This window comes from Nicotiana tomentosiformis, chromosome 1 (genome assembly GCF_000390325.3).
Source record: "Nicotiana tomentosiformis chromosome 1, ASM39032v3, whole genome shotgun sequence".
Taxonomy (NCBI): Eukaryota; Viridiplantae; Streptophyta; class Magnoliopsida; order Solanales; family Solanaceae; genus Nicotiana; species Nicotiana tomentosiformis.
The window spans coordinates 18,277,626-18,291,973 of NC_090812.1; the positions used below are offsets into that span (position 1 = coordinate 18,277,626).

General features: G+C 34.4%; 3 protein-coding genes and 1 pseudogene across 5 annotated transcripts; 1 reads left to right on the forward strand and 3 right to left on the reverse strand.

Moving 5' to 3' along the window:
• Positions 1-223: 223 nt before the first annotated feature.
• LOC104097887 (agamous-like MADS-box protein AGL81) lies at positions 224-583 on the reverse strand. The gene has a single exon (XM_009604507.4). The coding sequence runs from the start codon at positions 581-583 to the stop codon at positions 224-226; it is 360 nt and encodes a 119-aa protein (XP_009602802.1).
• A 639-nt stretch (positions 584-1,222) lies between these two features.
• LOC104097885 (COBRA-like protein 6) lies at positions 1,223-4,088 on the reverse strand. 3 transcript variants are annotated; one of them, XM_009604506.4, is made up of 7 exons: positions 3,841-4,088; positions 3,648-3,727; positions 2,805-3,258; positions 2,541-2,697; positions 2,143-2,414; positions 1,931-2,057; positions 1,471-1,609 (listed from the first exon to the last, which is right to left on the reverse strand). In XM_009604506.4, exons 1-7 carry the CDS (start codon positions 3,893-3,895, stop codon positions 1,606-1,608), a joined length of 1,149 nt encoding a protein of 382 aa, XP_009602801.1. In that variant the 5' UTR covers positions 3,896-4,088; the 3' UTR covers positions 1,471-1,605. The 3 variants fall into 3 exon arrangements, with proteins under 3 accessions (XP_009602799.1, XP_070034744.1, XP_009602801.1); XM_009604504.4 differs by lacking the exon at positions 1,931-2,057 and having other exon boundaries at positions 1,223-1,609; positions 3,841-4,079; XM_070178643.1 differs by lacking the exon at positions 1,931-2,057 and having other exon boundaries at positions 1,223-1,609; positions 3,648-3,738; positions 3,841-4,078.
• Positions 4,089-5,138: 1,050 nt separating this feature from the next.
• LOC104097884 (ubiquitin-like domain-containing CTD phosphatase) lies at positions 5,139-14,012 on the reverse strand. The gene is made up of 6 exons (XM_009604503.4): positions 13,621-14,012; positions 7,893-8,037; positions 6,238-6,352; positions 6,097-6,160; positions 5,816-5,981; positions 5,139-5,616 (listed from the first exon to the last, which is right to left on the reverse strand). The coding sequence occupies exons 1-6, from the start codon at positions 13,893-13,895 to the stop codon at positions 5,371-5,373; spliced, it is 1,011 nt and encodes a 336-aa protein (XP_009602798.1). The 5' UTR covers positions 13,896-14,012; the 3' UTR covers positions 5,139-5,370.
• Positions 11,217-11,379, forward strand: LOC117277141 (U2 spliceosomal RNA; annotated as a pseudogene).
• Positions 14,013-14,348: the final 336 nt, after the last annotated feature.

Here is a 14,348-nt window from a genome sequence, read left to right on the forward strand (position 1 = left end):
AACCCTAACCTATCTACAAAAACGAAAATTCTCCATAAGAAATTCAGGGATATACACTTCCCAAATCAAAGATAAATCTTTCAACTTCAGTAAATCCACAAAGAATATAAAGATAATCTCTTGACGATCTAAAGTACGTAGTTATCTAAATACAGAAAAATAGACATTAAAAATAATAAACGAATAACTGTTTCCAATCAATCAATATCCATATCCACAAATATCACTCAATCCTCTGTTTCTTACCCTTATTATTACTAAGAAAACCAGCATTCTTGTTCTCCAAGTAACGAATTCTCTTGTTCACAGCATCAAGTTTTGAATCCACTAACGTCGGAATACCAATCTCTTCTTCTTTTTTGTTGGGACTTAGAGTTTGAGTGTACATATTAAGAACTTCTTTAACAGCATCCAAATTTTCAGGCCAAGTCTGAAGTTCCCCTTGAGGGCTCGTAATAATAGTACAACACTTTATATCACAGAGAGTTGAAAGCTCCATTGTTTTCCGCTTAATGCATTCTTTTCTGACTTGATATGTTTTGGGATTGTTTGTTTTCTTCTTGTTTTGGTTTTCTTCTTCCATGGCTAATTTTTTGCACCGAATAAGTGAAGAGTCGTGAGAAGAATATATATAGATGTTCTGTTAAAATAGGGTAACCGCCAAACTAATATGGGATCCTACTTTGGAAATTTTTACTTTTGGTAATAGAAGTTACCTAATTAAGTTGCAATTACTATTTCCAAATCCTAACTTGCATAGGAATGCTGAATACAATTACTTATTATTGTTATTACTCCCTTCGGTCCACTTTAATTAAAAAAATTTTTGGCTCTTTTCACACACATTAAGGAAAATATCCCATTCAATACTTTTCACCCATTTTTTTTCTCTACTAGGAAAATAAAAATTATTTTTGTTTGGTGGGAAGAATTCTTTTAGTACACTTTCACATATTTTTCTCTTATTGTAGTTTATTTTTTTAAAAAGTTTTATGGTTTGGGTTGATATATATTTTTCTCTATACTTTCTTTCACTATATAGAATAAAAATCTTTTGTTTGGTTTAATTGGTGTATTTTTCTCTCTATTATATCATCTACTTTCAATCTCAATAAAGCAAGTAATTTTTTTTCATTTGATTTGTTGTGTATTTCTCTCTAATACTTTCACAGATTTTCTCTATAAAGAAGAAAAGTTTATGTTGATATAATACTAAAAAGCATAGTAAAACTTAGGCATATAAGACCTCTATGAGATTGACACATGATTAAGAGTACACTATCAATCTATAAATTAATAGCATTAATTACTTGTTAAACTACTTAATAAAATATAGTTAATATGAAGGAGAGGAAGAAAAGAATGATGGTAAATATTGAAGGAGACATAAATAGACTAGAATTTGGAAGCCTTGGATAATCATCAGGTGAAGGCAAAACACAGTCTTCACCATTGAATGAAATCTTTCTTGGAAAAGCCCATCCTTCCCTAAATGTGAAAATCCCTTCATCTTTGTGCATTAACAACTCACTTTGTACATTCCCAGTTTCACCTGCTTGTAGCAACATGTCATTGTAATACTCAATCCCATAAAACATTCCTGTGTCATCTGCGTTAAAAAAGTTTAACCTAAAGTTATCACATGAATAAAGAAGATTCATATAGACGACTCCAATGAGTTTGGGTTGAGGCTAGTGGATGGGAGACGCCCTTTAGTAAGGGTGTCATCCGACATCGCTTCATATTAAATAAGACAAGTACAAGATGTAAAGCTTTTAAAACTACCATAGTCAAGATAGAGGCCGACCCAAGATTTTAACGTAACAGAGGCACCAATATTCTGCTCAATTAGTGCCTCCTAAAGGCTTTTAATAATTAGGGTGCCAATTTATTTAAGTTAACCATTTTCAAGGTATATGCATATACGTACACAAGATTCTGTTGAAGTTTGGGGTCTGGTGATCCCTCAACGTTATACATAGGTCCGCCTCTGGTCCAAGACACAACCAAGTTGACAAGTCGAGTAGTGCAATAGACGATACTGCTTGTACAAAATTCTGTGTACGCCATTGGTTGAGGCGTAATTAATTGATATGTCACAACTTAAAGGAAATGCTGATCTTAGGCATTGGTAAAACTTACTGGTATCACCATACTGATTAAGTGGCTTGTAGTTGAAACTGAAAACCTGCGTTACGCTTCTCAAATTTGGATGCAAGACAACCAAGTTCCACTGGCTGTAGTTCTTAACATAGTTTAAGTTTCTGATAGTCATTTTCACCCTCCAATACTGTGTGTAACTCTGCTTTACATGCCAATGTATCTGAATTGGGCACATGTGATGTGAACACTGTACTACTGGCTTTGGCGGCTCGTTATGGTCTAGTTGCAAAACTGGTGGTAGCTCACCATACCTATAGTTCCAACCACAACAAAAGAGAGACATAATTAGATGAACAAAATATAAAAATGAGTATGACTTGTTAATCAGGCACAAAATAATGTATGAAAACTGGGGTTAAAGTGAAAATGAGAATTACTTCACACAGTGATCTGCTCCTAGTTGTCCCTGACAACCACAACTGCATTTGGGGCATGGCACAATTGTGTTGTTGTAGAAAGCAGACAAGGAAACACAACATGTTGGAGAAGATGATGCTCTAAACTGGGAATAAGAACAAATCACATTCCAAGTTGCTGCAATAATGGTTACAAACAGATTAAAGCTGGAGTCTTGAATAGATCTAAGATTTTACTATCAGGAAAATAATCCTATAGGATAACTAGAAGCTACATTTACTTACCAATGGCTTGAGTCTTTCGTCGTCCTTGATCTACATTGAACTTACTTGGAGGGACTTTAAAAGGATCACCACAAGTATATCCAGGAATTCCAAGTGTGAAATTTTCAGGTACACGAGGCTCGGATCCATTATAGGAAGCACTTCCAATGTTCATCTGAAAAGAAGCACCATATTTTCCGGGGTCTTGAGTCAGAGATGTAAGTACTCCTCCTCTGCAGCAATTTGCGACCTGTTTATTATAAGGAGCTCCGGACAGGAGGTCAACAATCACCGGCTCTTTTTCACAGCAATGGGGCGGTTGTGTTGCTTTGATTGCAGAACAATCCCCTTGCTCAGTAGCTTCAGCACCTGACATATCCCAAATTACTTCATTGCCAGGCCAACTCCAGCTTAACTTCCAACCAGGTTGATCTATGTGGCGGAAAAGTTGGTAATTAAAGATTGAAACTTTAACCTGGCACAGACAAATAGTTCAAACGAACAGAGAAATGTTTGCTAATTAGTCTTCACTGCCTCTTGAATGAGATATAATGCATAACAAGAAAGATAAAATACAGATTATTTTGACACATAGGCGGACCTATGTTTAGAGTAGAGGGGTCACTTGGACCCTGTTAACCTCGGCAAAAATTCTATACATATATGTGTATATAAGTTAAAAGAAAAGTCATATATTTTACTTGGAATCCTTAAGATTAAAGGTCGATGGGATAATGGTTGAGCAATTCGCTCATGTGCCCCAGAACCTTTAAATCCTGGGTCCGCGTATGATTGCTAATTTCAGATATTCGGGTCCATGAAAACCTGCATTTGCCTTTGTATTTCATTGTAGGAAAAACTTACGTCTTGGCTACCTTCATTGTTTAGCATGATATCCCATTTGATAGTGATATTCCCATTCGGGTCCAGTGGATCATAACCATCTGCATTACAACTGAAATCAACCATCACAAATTCCATATGTATAAATTTCTCTTCTTTTAAAATACTAACAGATCACAGATAAGTCTCATGATTTCAAAGAAATAATACTCACAGGTTGGATAAATAAAAAGGATGAGAGATAACACCAAAATTAGGCCACGGCCCATTGATCTTTGACAAAAAGACAACAAAAGTTCAGTACTAATTCATTCATAAAACATAAGCTTTTGTTTGAGTTCTGCAAATGTTTAACAGAAAGAAGATGAAATGGAAGCCAAAAAGAAGGAACAAGAAAGAAGAAAAAGAGACAATACAGTGGATTTGGTAATAAATAAGGTGACAATGAATTAAGGTAGGACATTTTTGGATTTCCCAAAAATAGTTAAAGAGTATAGACTATGACTTAGTACTAAGAATGCGTATTTCTAGGGAGAAGTTTGAATGGTATGTTACGATTAATCTCCAATTGTCACTCACGCTTTTGGCTCTCCCTTTTTGCCGTTTTAGATTGTCATTACTTACTACTAATAATACTTTCCATTTTGTACCATCTAAACCAATTTATCGCATTCATACTATGTTACAAATGAGAATTGGTTCCCACGTTTCAATTTCAATATTTCAACCTCCCTAAAACACTTTGCAGGTCGTTCAGTCCACACTAGTTATATGAGAATTATAATGTAAAAGTGGTGAATAACATAGTGATTGTTACGAATGATTAATAACGTAGAGATTGTTATGTAGTGAACAATAGTATGACATAACTTAATACGAGTATCATTTAAAACCTCCAAATGTTGCTTTAGTTATGCGAATTATTTTTTCTTATATGACTAACCAAATATTGCACTAGCTATTTGGGGATTATTTTTCTTAGTACAATCAGCAAAACTATTATTTTAGGCTGGAATTATTTCTTCTACTCCCTCCAACCAAACGGCCCTTATCAAATCACTTTTGGCTAATCGATTTCACACAAGAAATTATTTTTTCTTTATTTATTTTATGATCATCTGAATATGTTTTGTTATTTTTTCCCTTTTTATAGAAATTCTGGCTTCATTGATTCCAGCTGGAACGATGCATAAGCAAAGATTTTAGTAGACCTTTGGGTTATTATAGAAAGACAGTTGTCTGAGACTGTAACCCACATATACAAATTATCTCATGCTCAATGCAAATGCCAGTCCCTGTCAAATTCTTTAACAAGCAAAATTTCCAGAATCCATTTAATATCATTGTCAAACTTATGCACATAGAGCAATTTTTGAACTAATTCATTTCTTTCTATAGCACACAAAACTACAAAATTACAATATGTCTATACTTTTTTTAACTTTCTTAGGTGGGATATGAAAGATAAAGTGCATCAGAACACAACTAGTGTCTGAACTTTGCACAATAATGTTAAAAACCACCTGTGGCTCAATAATTTAACTTAATATACCAAGAAGATTCCATAATTATCCAAATATAAAATAACTTGAGGAAGACATAGTCCCTTCTGCCTAATAATTCGAAGTATACATCAGAAATGTTCAGTTTTCTCCTTGTACTGGAAACAGAATGGATACATTTCTTTTTGTATTGTCTAACAACACAAACAGGTTTTCGTTGGTTTCAGAAAATTGCCCGACGCTTAGGCATGTCGGCGTCTCTTGAAATTATCCTCATTGAAGGACTCCCAATTCTTATGATCAAGAACGCTTAAGTCATCAAGATCTGCAATGGCAAGCAAATATTGAGTAAGCTTCATGAGCTCCTGATCATTGCTCCGGTTCACGTGTGCCTTCCTGAATGGCTTTATAGCCAACCCATTTTGTGGGTTCATCACAAAGTTCCTTCGCAAGTCATCAAACATTATAGTGTTTTTTGGACTGTAAAACTGCAAACATCAAGATTACATGTTAGTGTGCCAAATATGAAAAAACTTTTCTGCATAAATGTTCTAGTTATGGTACCAGTCCATTTCCAATCAAGTTACCATCTTTTGGACATTCAATAAGAATATCAACATAACATTTAATCATCTCTCTAGGCCATAAATCCATAGAAGAAAGAAGCAACTAAATAAAAAAGTCAACCTCTGGAAAATGAGCCCATATTAGGCCTAAAGGCTTGCAATCAAAAACTCCATAACGGTCTGATTGTACTGTTATCATTGCCATATGGTCCAGCAGAGCTGTAATTTTATAGTTCGGATTCTCGAGTACACCAAGTTGTCCCATTTTTAACTCAACCCACTTCATGCTGCAAATTGAAAATGAATTAAGGCAATGCATATAGATCAAAGCTCTTTCCCAATTCATACTCCGATTTATTAAAGACATCAGAGTTATAAATGATTCTAAAAGCAAATTCTAACCTGGTTGCCGACCATATCATGATGTCATATTCTGCATAAGCAGCTGAGAGAAACTCATGAAGATCTGCATGCAATAATTGAAAAAATTAAACGTTAAACAAGGTAAGGGTAACTGGAAAATATAACAGGTAAGACACTTACAAGGCCTCATGAGTTCGAGTGGGTTCTCTGCAGTTGACCGGTGATCAAACAAAGTATAATCAATATCCAGAACAAGCAGCTTTTTACCTTCACGGCAAGGATTACGGAGCTCAATCTGAATAATCACAAACGTGATCATCATAAAAAATGGCAAGTAAGAAACGATATGATCTTAAACAGTTAACCCACATAAAATATCAGCTGTTTCTTATTGAAAGTATATACTGTGTACAATTTCAATATAACTATACTTAGTTATATATAGTTGAATATAGAGCACCAACAGCCCCATCTAACCAAAAAGCAACTTAGCTAAATAGAAAAATAGTTAATAATTCTTACACTCATATAGAATAGTAGTTCTATGCATCTAGCATAAAAATGCATGTTATCGTCAATGATCATGGTGCAAGAGGTGGAAACAAACTTTAAAAGACCAGAATGATAGGGTTAATTGGGATCACGGGTTCCATGCACACACTACACCATCATAAAGGATACATTCTAGTGTTTTTGTAAAAACTATTACAAAATTGAGTACCTTCTATCAATTAATTACCAATACAAAGTTTTTGAAAATGGTAAAAGTATTACCAATAACAAACTAAAGCAACGTCCCCATTAAGTTCCTAATTAGTTCTACCAAGACTTTCAAAAATGACCGCTGATTTTTAGGATTTAGGATCTTTTTCTACAAATTTAGCCACTTACGGTGCCATTGGTAGTAAAATAACTTCAGTTAAGTAGTCTTCTTACTTCAATAAGTCATTTGAAGTGCCAATGGAACTCGTATAGCCTAAATACCATAGTCATTTTGTTGAAACTTGCCACCTCCACAACATTAGCCTCCATATTTTGGGGCTTAACGCAAATACAAGACAGTATATTACCCGTGTGCCCCTCTATCCATACCCTGTCTCCTCATCAACCACATTCTCACCGAGCCACCACTATTTGTCTTAGAAGTGTGATTTCATACGTAAATTTTCATTGTTCCAAAATTATCTTTTATAAAGATGCAGATTAATCGAACATTTATCATTTGGTCAAGAGGATTCTCATGACAAGAATGTAACACCAACACCATGAACCAAAAATGATTTTTTATTATGATGGTGGTGTTTGGGCTAACTTGAGCACACCTTGATTAGTCCACCAGCACCGCCTACAATCAGGGGTGCCAGGTAAACTTACCCACTAAGGCTGGAGGAGATGCGATCGTACCGAGTGTTATAGGTGGATTCGAACTTGGTATCTCCAGGTTGTTACTCCCATGCCTCAACCACTCAGCTACATCTTTTGGGACGATTCAAATATGAAATACAAAAAGATCCTGAATTACAACTAATGCATTCTATTTCCCTATATAACTCCGTCTATTATAAAATTTTGGTCATGTATTCTTCTTCCAGAATTATAGAAAAGAATTCATCTACTTCACAATCTGACTATAATCCTTTTCGTTCATTCAAAAGAACGAGCGGCTCCAGAAATGTGTTCAATTAGTTGTGCCAATGATACATACAAGTAAAAGCAAGAAAAAGAAACATATAAGTAAAAGAAAATGAAGTAGTATGGAAAGCTATTGGCCTAAAATATTAACAAGTTTCGTGTAAACTTTAATAATATGAGTGGAAAAGGTTAAGCGAACAAACCTTGTGCTGCTCAACACGCCTCTTCAACTTCTGTTTGTTGATTTCTTTATCCTTAATATCAACAGCTTCCTCTTGTCCAAGCTCAAAATCATCAATGATATCCGGAGATTCCACTTGATCAACAATTATATCATCCTCCACAGTCCTGCAAATCAAAATAATACTCATTATTCCCAAATTAAAGCCCATTATATTTTTTTTATAACCGAGAAATTTCCGAGGGTGAGTACGGTTCGAAACTCGGTGGATAATAGGCCCGCCCCTCTACCCTTCTCCACTTAAATGGTAGCTTTTTAAAAAAATAAGGTTAGTTGCTAGATATTGTTGCAACAAGACCTTTAAGAAGACTTCATAGAAGATTTGTAGATAAAGTAACAGAAATTAAAAGTAAAGGACTGCTTGGAGCACGAAGTATCCCGCGTTCACGCAGGGTCCAGGAAGGACCGTACCTCAAGGGGGTGTGATGTGGGCAGCCTACCCTGATGCAAGTATCAATGGCTGATTCTACGGTTTGAACCCGTGACCTATAGGTCACACGGAGACAACTTAGATAAAGTAATAGAACTAGATTAAGAGATTAAGATAAATCTCTAGTATGGGGAGACCACTGGTCGAGCGCGTTTTATGCCTCAAGGGTGGAGGTTCGAACCTAAACCTTGGATACGGAATTTTTTATTTTACAATTCAAAAAAAATCTCTAGAATTGGGACCTATTGTACTCATTTCTCATAATTCAAATTTTGCAAACTCAAGCAACTCGCACCTACGACGAACCCAATTACTTATCCCTTGAGATGGAGGGAAGAGGAGAGAATGAGTACAATAGGTAGCGAAATAGCATATATTTGTCATAGTTAGAGAAATAGCATATATTTGTCATAGCTAGAGAAATAGCATATATTTGTCATGTTAGATCTGATAAGAATCTAAGTTCGATTCTTCAGAAATGCAGATTTCCTAGTTAGCTAAGTATAGGAAAGTTCAAGTTTAGGAGTTATTTTGTTTGATTTTCTTTGCTAGCTAGAATTGTAAATATTTACTTGGTAATTAATGAAAGCTGGATAGTTACCAAAAAAAAAAGGAAGAAGAGGATATATATATATATATATATATAGTAGAAGAAGAAGAAAAAGTAGAATTAAACTGAAAGAAAAAGAAAGAATATAATTGTCATCTCCCAAGTGTTGCCAAGAACATAAACATCAAAAATGTTCTCTAGAAAATATCGAGAAAAAAAGAACTGAGTGGACCAAAAATGGCACAATGGGCAATGGCACCAAGTCACAGGTGAATGCACTTTAAGAGTGAATAAAAGATATAACATAGATCAATTCATACAATACAAGATAACATAAATAGGGCATAAATGTGTTTCCAAATCCCACTAATTCAAACAGACGAAATTGTTATTTTCCTTCGAAACAGAATGCTAACATCTATTTTGCCTTCATTATAATCACGTCATACAAGAATGAGAAATCAACCCACTAATAGTTGTTTGGTTCACATACTAGGAACTGGATATAGGTGAAATTGACAAACAAGAAATTGACATGCAGTTTTATCAACCATATCGAGAGCCAACATTTGGTATGTCAATTACACCCCACACTAGGAACCATATTTCAAATTGGCCATTTGATTGTATTTTTCCTAATTCCCTCTATTTGGCTATCCACTATATTAGCAATACGAAGAATTCTGTATTATCCAATACAACCTGGAGGTAGTTTTTGACAATAAATGGATTAGAACTCAACCATATTATGATATTAATGACAAAAATAATCCATTTTTACATTGCAAAAGATCATAATCTGTGCTGATATTAGAAAGACAATTTAAGCCACTAATAGACCACATGCAAATTAAAGCTTTTTTACTTCATAATTGTTTTATTGATAGTTCCAATTTAAACACATTTTGTGCTTACAACAACAACAACAACAACAAACCCAGTGATTTCTCACAACAGGGGTCTGGGGAGGATAGTGTGTACGCAAACCTTACCCCTATCCTGGAGGGCAGAGAGGCCGATAGACCCTCGACTAAAGACAAGATGAAAAGAATTAGTGGCAACGGGTGGTAACAACAACAAGGTATCAAGAAAACTAAAACTAAAATGAAAGAATGCAATCAAACAGTAAATAGTACCATCAATCCAAGAATAAAGAGATACTATGCTAACACTACTGCTACCAATCTGAGAAAAAGAATAGACACGAGCGGCTGCCTGCTAACCGTCCACCCTAATTCTCGAAAAAGAACAGACACGTGCTTAATTTCACATATTATAATATAGTGAATCATACTACTGGTGAGTTTACCATATTTGTTATAATAACTTTTTGAGTAAAAAAAAGTTATTTGATATATTACGACTTAGGGCATAATTCGCACGGTAGTTCAAGTTTGGTTCCAATCCATGCAGACACGAAGCACAACACAAATGTCTCATATTGTGAACCCGTGTTAGTTTATACTTTCGTATTATGCTCCTTTAGAATTAAAATTTCCATGTTATCATTCTCTCCATCTGACAATCCATGTATATTATTTAAATGTTACTGCCAAATCGAGCCTTGCGCCAAAAAAAGGTAAGGCTTGGTGCCACCAGATGGCCAGATCTTACCTCAAATGACCAGCCATTTGAACACAATTATAATAATATCTGTGATTCTACTTATCATAAATGGACCAGAACCTCAAGTTAGGGTGAACTTACTTCTAACATGCAACAAGCATTCACTATTACCAAACCATGAAACCACATAATATAGAAAGCTTTGATTGCACATAATCTTTTGTGACAAGATATGCATCTAAAAGAAGACTTAAAAGAAAAGCCTTGTATCTCAGCCCACCTCTTAAATATCCTGCACTGAAAAATGTATTCTTTTTTAAGTAGAGACTAAACAGAGTTGCATCTAAAGAGACTAAAGCGATATTCTTCTCACATCCAAGAGGGAAAAAGAATCAGATAGGACGACAAAGGAAAAACCTTCTCTTGCCCTATAGCCTAACACCTTACATCAAACATGCACAAGATAAGATATTACACCTTCCATGTTGAGAATATAAACACCTTATCATAGTCAATCAAACATGGTACGAGGATGGAAAACTCACCTGTGAATATAACATTTATGGAGAACTTACACTAAATAAAAACTACATAAGAAAAATAACAGTCTATCTTGGTGCCCTGCAGAATCTGCAACAGTACAGTATTTCCTGAAAAGGGTTTTGTGGAATCTAGTCAAAAATTGTTCAGATCGTCATTAGCGTGAATGTTTTCTTCTGATTTTATCTTTTCTTTTCTATATAACTTTCTCGACCTTTTGGCTAAGATCAAGTGTAGTATCTGTTCTTATCTTTTCTTTTCTTAAATAGGTCTCTTAAGACTCTTAGCTTGAACATTGTGATAAACATAACTGTTAGAATCCTTTTGAGCATTCAACTCTTGCTACATGCATGGGAATCCTACCTTCGCTATGCAGTACTTGTCAATAACTATCCAAGATTTATCTTTTCTAACGTAGACTTAAAAATAATGGCACAACATGGCATCCCAAATTCGAACACTATATTGAGTCATTGAGATGCAAAATGCTGGGTACCACCATGTGTTAGGGAAACCAAATTAAACTTAAATCATATGCTAGAACTGATACCTATCGTGTAATTTGCTCGGTTAAAGCAAAAAAACAAAATAAAAGAGGAGTTCCTTCTCTCTACTTGCTCCATCCTCTCCCAGCAATGTAAAACTAGTTAACAGTATTTTGATTATTGAGATTTTATTTTTCATGTCCACACCTATTTAACATGTACTACTTAGTTTATTCATATTACCTTACTATCGTAATAACACAAGTAACCTTTCACCAATTCAGCTAGCTGGTATACAACAATTGAAATGAGAACATGCTTATAAGTTATCTTCTGATGAATATAAAATATTCATATATTATATACTTAAAAATATACTATTTTAAAAAAGTATTTATATAATATTTAGACTCTCTGTATTTTCTAACAATGTTTTGCAGGAGATAAGAATACTATTAATAAAGCAAGAAAATGAAAGAAACGAGAAGGTTGTAACAGATTCAATTCACAACGCAAGAAGGTTATGACGCATCTTCTTCAAGACACATCTTCTTCAAGATGCATCTTCCTCGAGATGCATCTTCCCCGGGACACATTCTCCTCACTATGTATCTCCTTCAGTTAAGATCACAACATTTCAAGAAGAAATGCACTTCTATAAATAGAAGGCAACCCTCTGTGTAGTAGGTATCGAGGAAAAAAGGAACAAAAGAGCCACTTTATTTTCTAAAGCTTTGGTCTCTTAATCTTTCTTGTTCTTCTTTCTTTACTTCTTGTAATTTTCAGATTTCCTGGTAGTGTTGGCAATATAGGCCATATTATAAGAGTCCTTTCTTTTTCAAATACTCTATAATGGAGTAGTGTCTTTTTGTTGGGATAGTTAATGAAGCTTGATATATATTTATAATAGTTTTCTCAATCTTATTACATACTTGGACTGGGATTCTCTAGCTCCACTTTTATATTGTGCTGGGATGTTAGATTTTAATTAGTTACATCTATCTATTTATTTCTAAAGTTACTTGTATTGATTTTGAAATTCTCACGAAGCAAAATTGATACATATTGACTAGTGTGAATAAATAGATAGAGGGTAATTTTCAGCAATCTAGCATTCCAAATCTTGATTTTTGCTTACTTCAATTCTAATTCTCACGAAGGAATTGTTATAAGCAATATCATTGATTTTTTCGTAAAGATAATCTCAAGAGGTGTTTACTACTTCTTGGCACAATTCAGGCAAGATATATATTCCGGTCTTATCGTCACTAGTCGTAAGTCAGTTAATAATATAACCTCAAGGAGTATTATTAATTGTTTACTTTCTAGTGAGCAAAGCATAATTGTATTAGCAATAAGCAATTATCCATTAGTGAAATATATGTAAAATTTGAGATTTCATTATAAAAATATTGTCAAGTGAATTCAATGATTCCCAACACTTTTTAAATATAAATTTTCCAAAAGTTGTTTTTGTTTAAGTAATTTACAAATTCAAAATCCTACTCTCTTTCCATCAATTTGGTTCTCTCAAATAGTAGCTAAAATATTACAAGATTGTAGCATAGATTTTTCAATCTCTGTGGGACGATATCTTAAACTATACTAGAATTTGACAAAGCACGAGCAGAAATATCCTATACACATTGGCCTCGTCATCTTCTCATACTTAAAATCATACAATTTGGCAACCAGCATAAACGTCTCTGCACAATTTTTCTGTTGAAAATGAGATTAAAAAAAATTTAAGTTCTGTGACCGTGTATACATTGTTTATTTGTTTACACTATAATACAACAAGTAACTCTTCATAACAATCTTGATATATAACCTAGAAATTAAATAATAATCTGCTATAACCAGTGAACCTGAATAGATGGAGTAAATTACACTGTCAGTGTATAAAACTTAAAACCTTTTTTCGACATATACATACAATAATCAATCAATCAACTATCTCAATTCCAAACTAGTTAGAGTTGGCTATATCAGCATTCTATATCAATTCCACTCCATTTGGACAGGGCTTTGTGTGGAGAGAGAGAGAGAGAGAGAGAGAGAGAGAGAGAGAGAGAGAGAGAGAGAGAGAGAGAGAGAGAGAGAGAGAGGAGAAGCTAACCCGATCATAGTCATTTTGAAAGAGGATTTGAGAGGAATCTGAGATAGAAGGAGAGTCTCATCAGCGAGTTTTGAACCGACTTTTGGGTATAGAAGCTTCTGGCGTTTAGGCAACACTCTTGTCACTTCACATATGCGTCGTTTTAACTCGCCGACGGTGTCATCGCCGCAAACTCTGACGGTGTACTCTTTTCCGCTCCATTTCACCGTCAGCGTTAACTCTTCCGCCGTCATCGGAGACACTGCAACTGCCGCCGACGATGATTCCGCTGCCATTTCGTTTTTCTCTTCTCGATGGCTCACTAGATACTCCTTTCTAATTAGTACTCCGTAGTAGTACTGCGATTGTCTTTCATGAAAAGTTTCGTATTTTCCAATTGTGACCCCAATTCTTTTGCATTTCTTCTTTTTTTCCACCATTCTTTTGCATTTCTAGTATACGCCTCTTTACTTTTAAGCTGATTCCAACACGTAATGAGAATGTCATTTTTAATTCCAAAATGTAAAATAAAATATAATATGGCGAAGATATTTATAATGGTAATTTTCATTAATGTCGCACTAGGATTAGTGAATACAAAGATTAGTAGTTCAAAGAAAATCATAAATTCAAATCACATCAGAATTTGAGTTTACATTCGTCTATTACGTTTTGATGTTCTTATTACTAATATATGCTAAATGATCAGCTTGCGAAAGTGATATTGTGCAAGTATTTCAACTATTATA

Excerpts from the sequence above, each read along its gene's own strand:
- LOC104097887 (XM_009604507.4), bottom strand. The coding sequence starts at position 583 with ATGGAAGAAGAAAACCAAAACAAGAAGAAAACAAACAATCCCAAAACA.
- LOC104097885 (XM_009604504.4), bottom strand. The coding sequence starts at position 3,895 with ATGGGCCGTGGCCTAATTTTGGTGTTATCTCTCATCCTTTTTATTTAT. Across the intron at positions 3,728-3,840 it reads CCTTTTTATTTATCCAACCT|ATGGTTATGATCCACTGGAC; the intron begins GTGAGTATTATT and ends GTTGTAATGCAG. Across the intron at positions 1,610-2,142 it reads TAATCAGTATGGTGATACCA|ATGACACAGGAATGTTTTAT; the intron begins GTAAGTTTTACC and ends TTTTTAACGCAG.
- LOC104097884 (XM_009604503.4), bottom strand. The coding sequence starts at position 13,895 with ATGGCAGCGGAATCATCGTCGGCGGCAGTTGCAGTGTCTCCGATGACG. Across the intron at positions 6,353-7,892 it reads GGCGTGTTGAGCAGCACAAG|ATTGAGCTCCGTAATCCTTG; the intron begins GTTTGTTCGCTT and ends GTGATTATTCAG. Across the intron at positions 6,161-6,237 it reads ACTCGAACTCATGAGGCCTT|ATCTTCATGAGTTTCTCTCA; the intron begins GTAAGTGTCTTA and ends TATTGCATGCAG.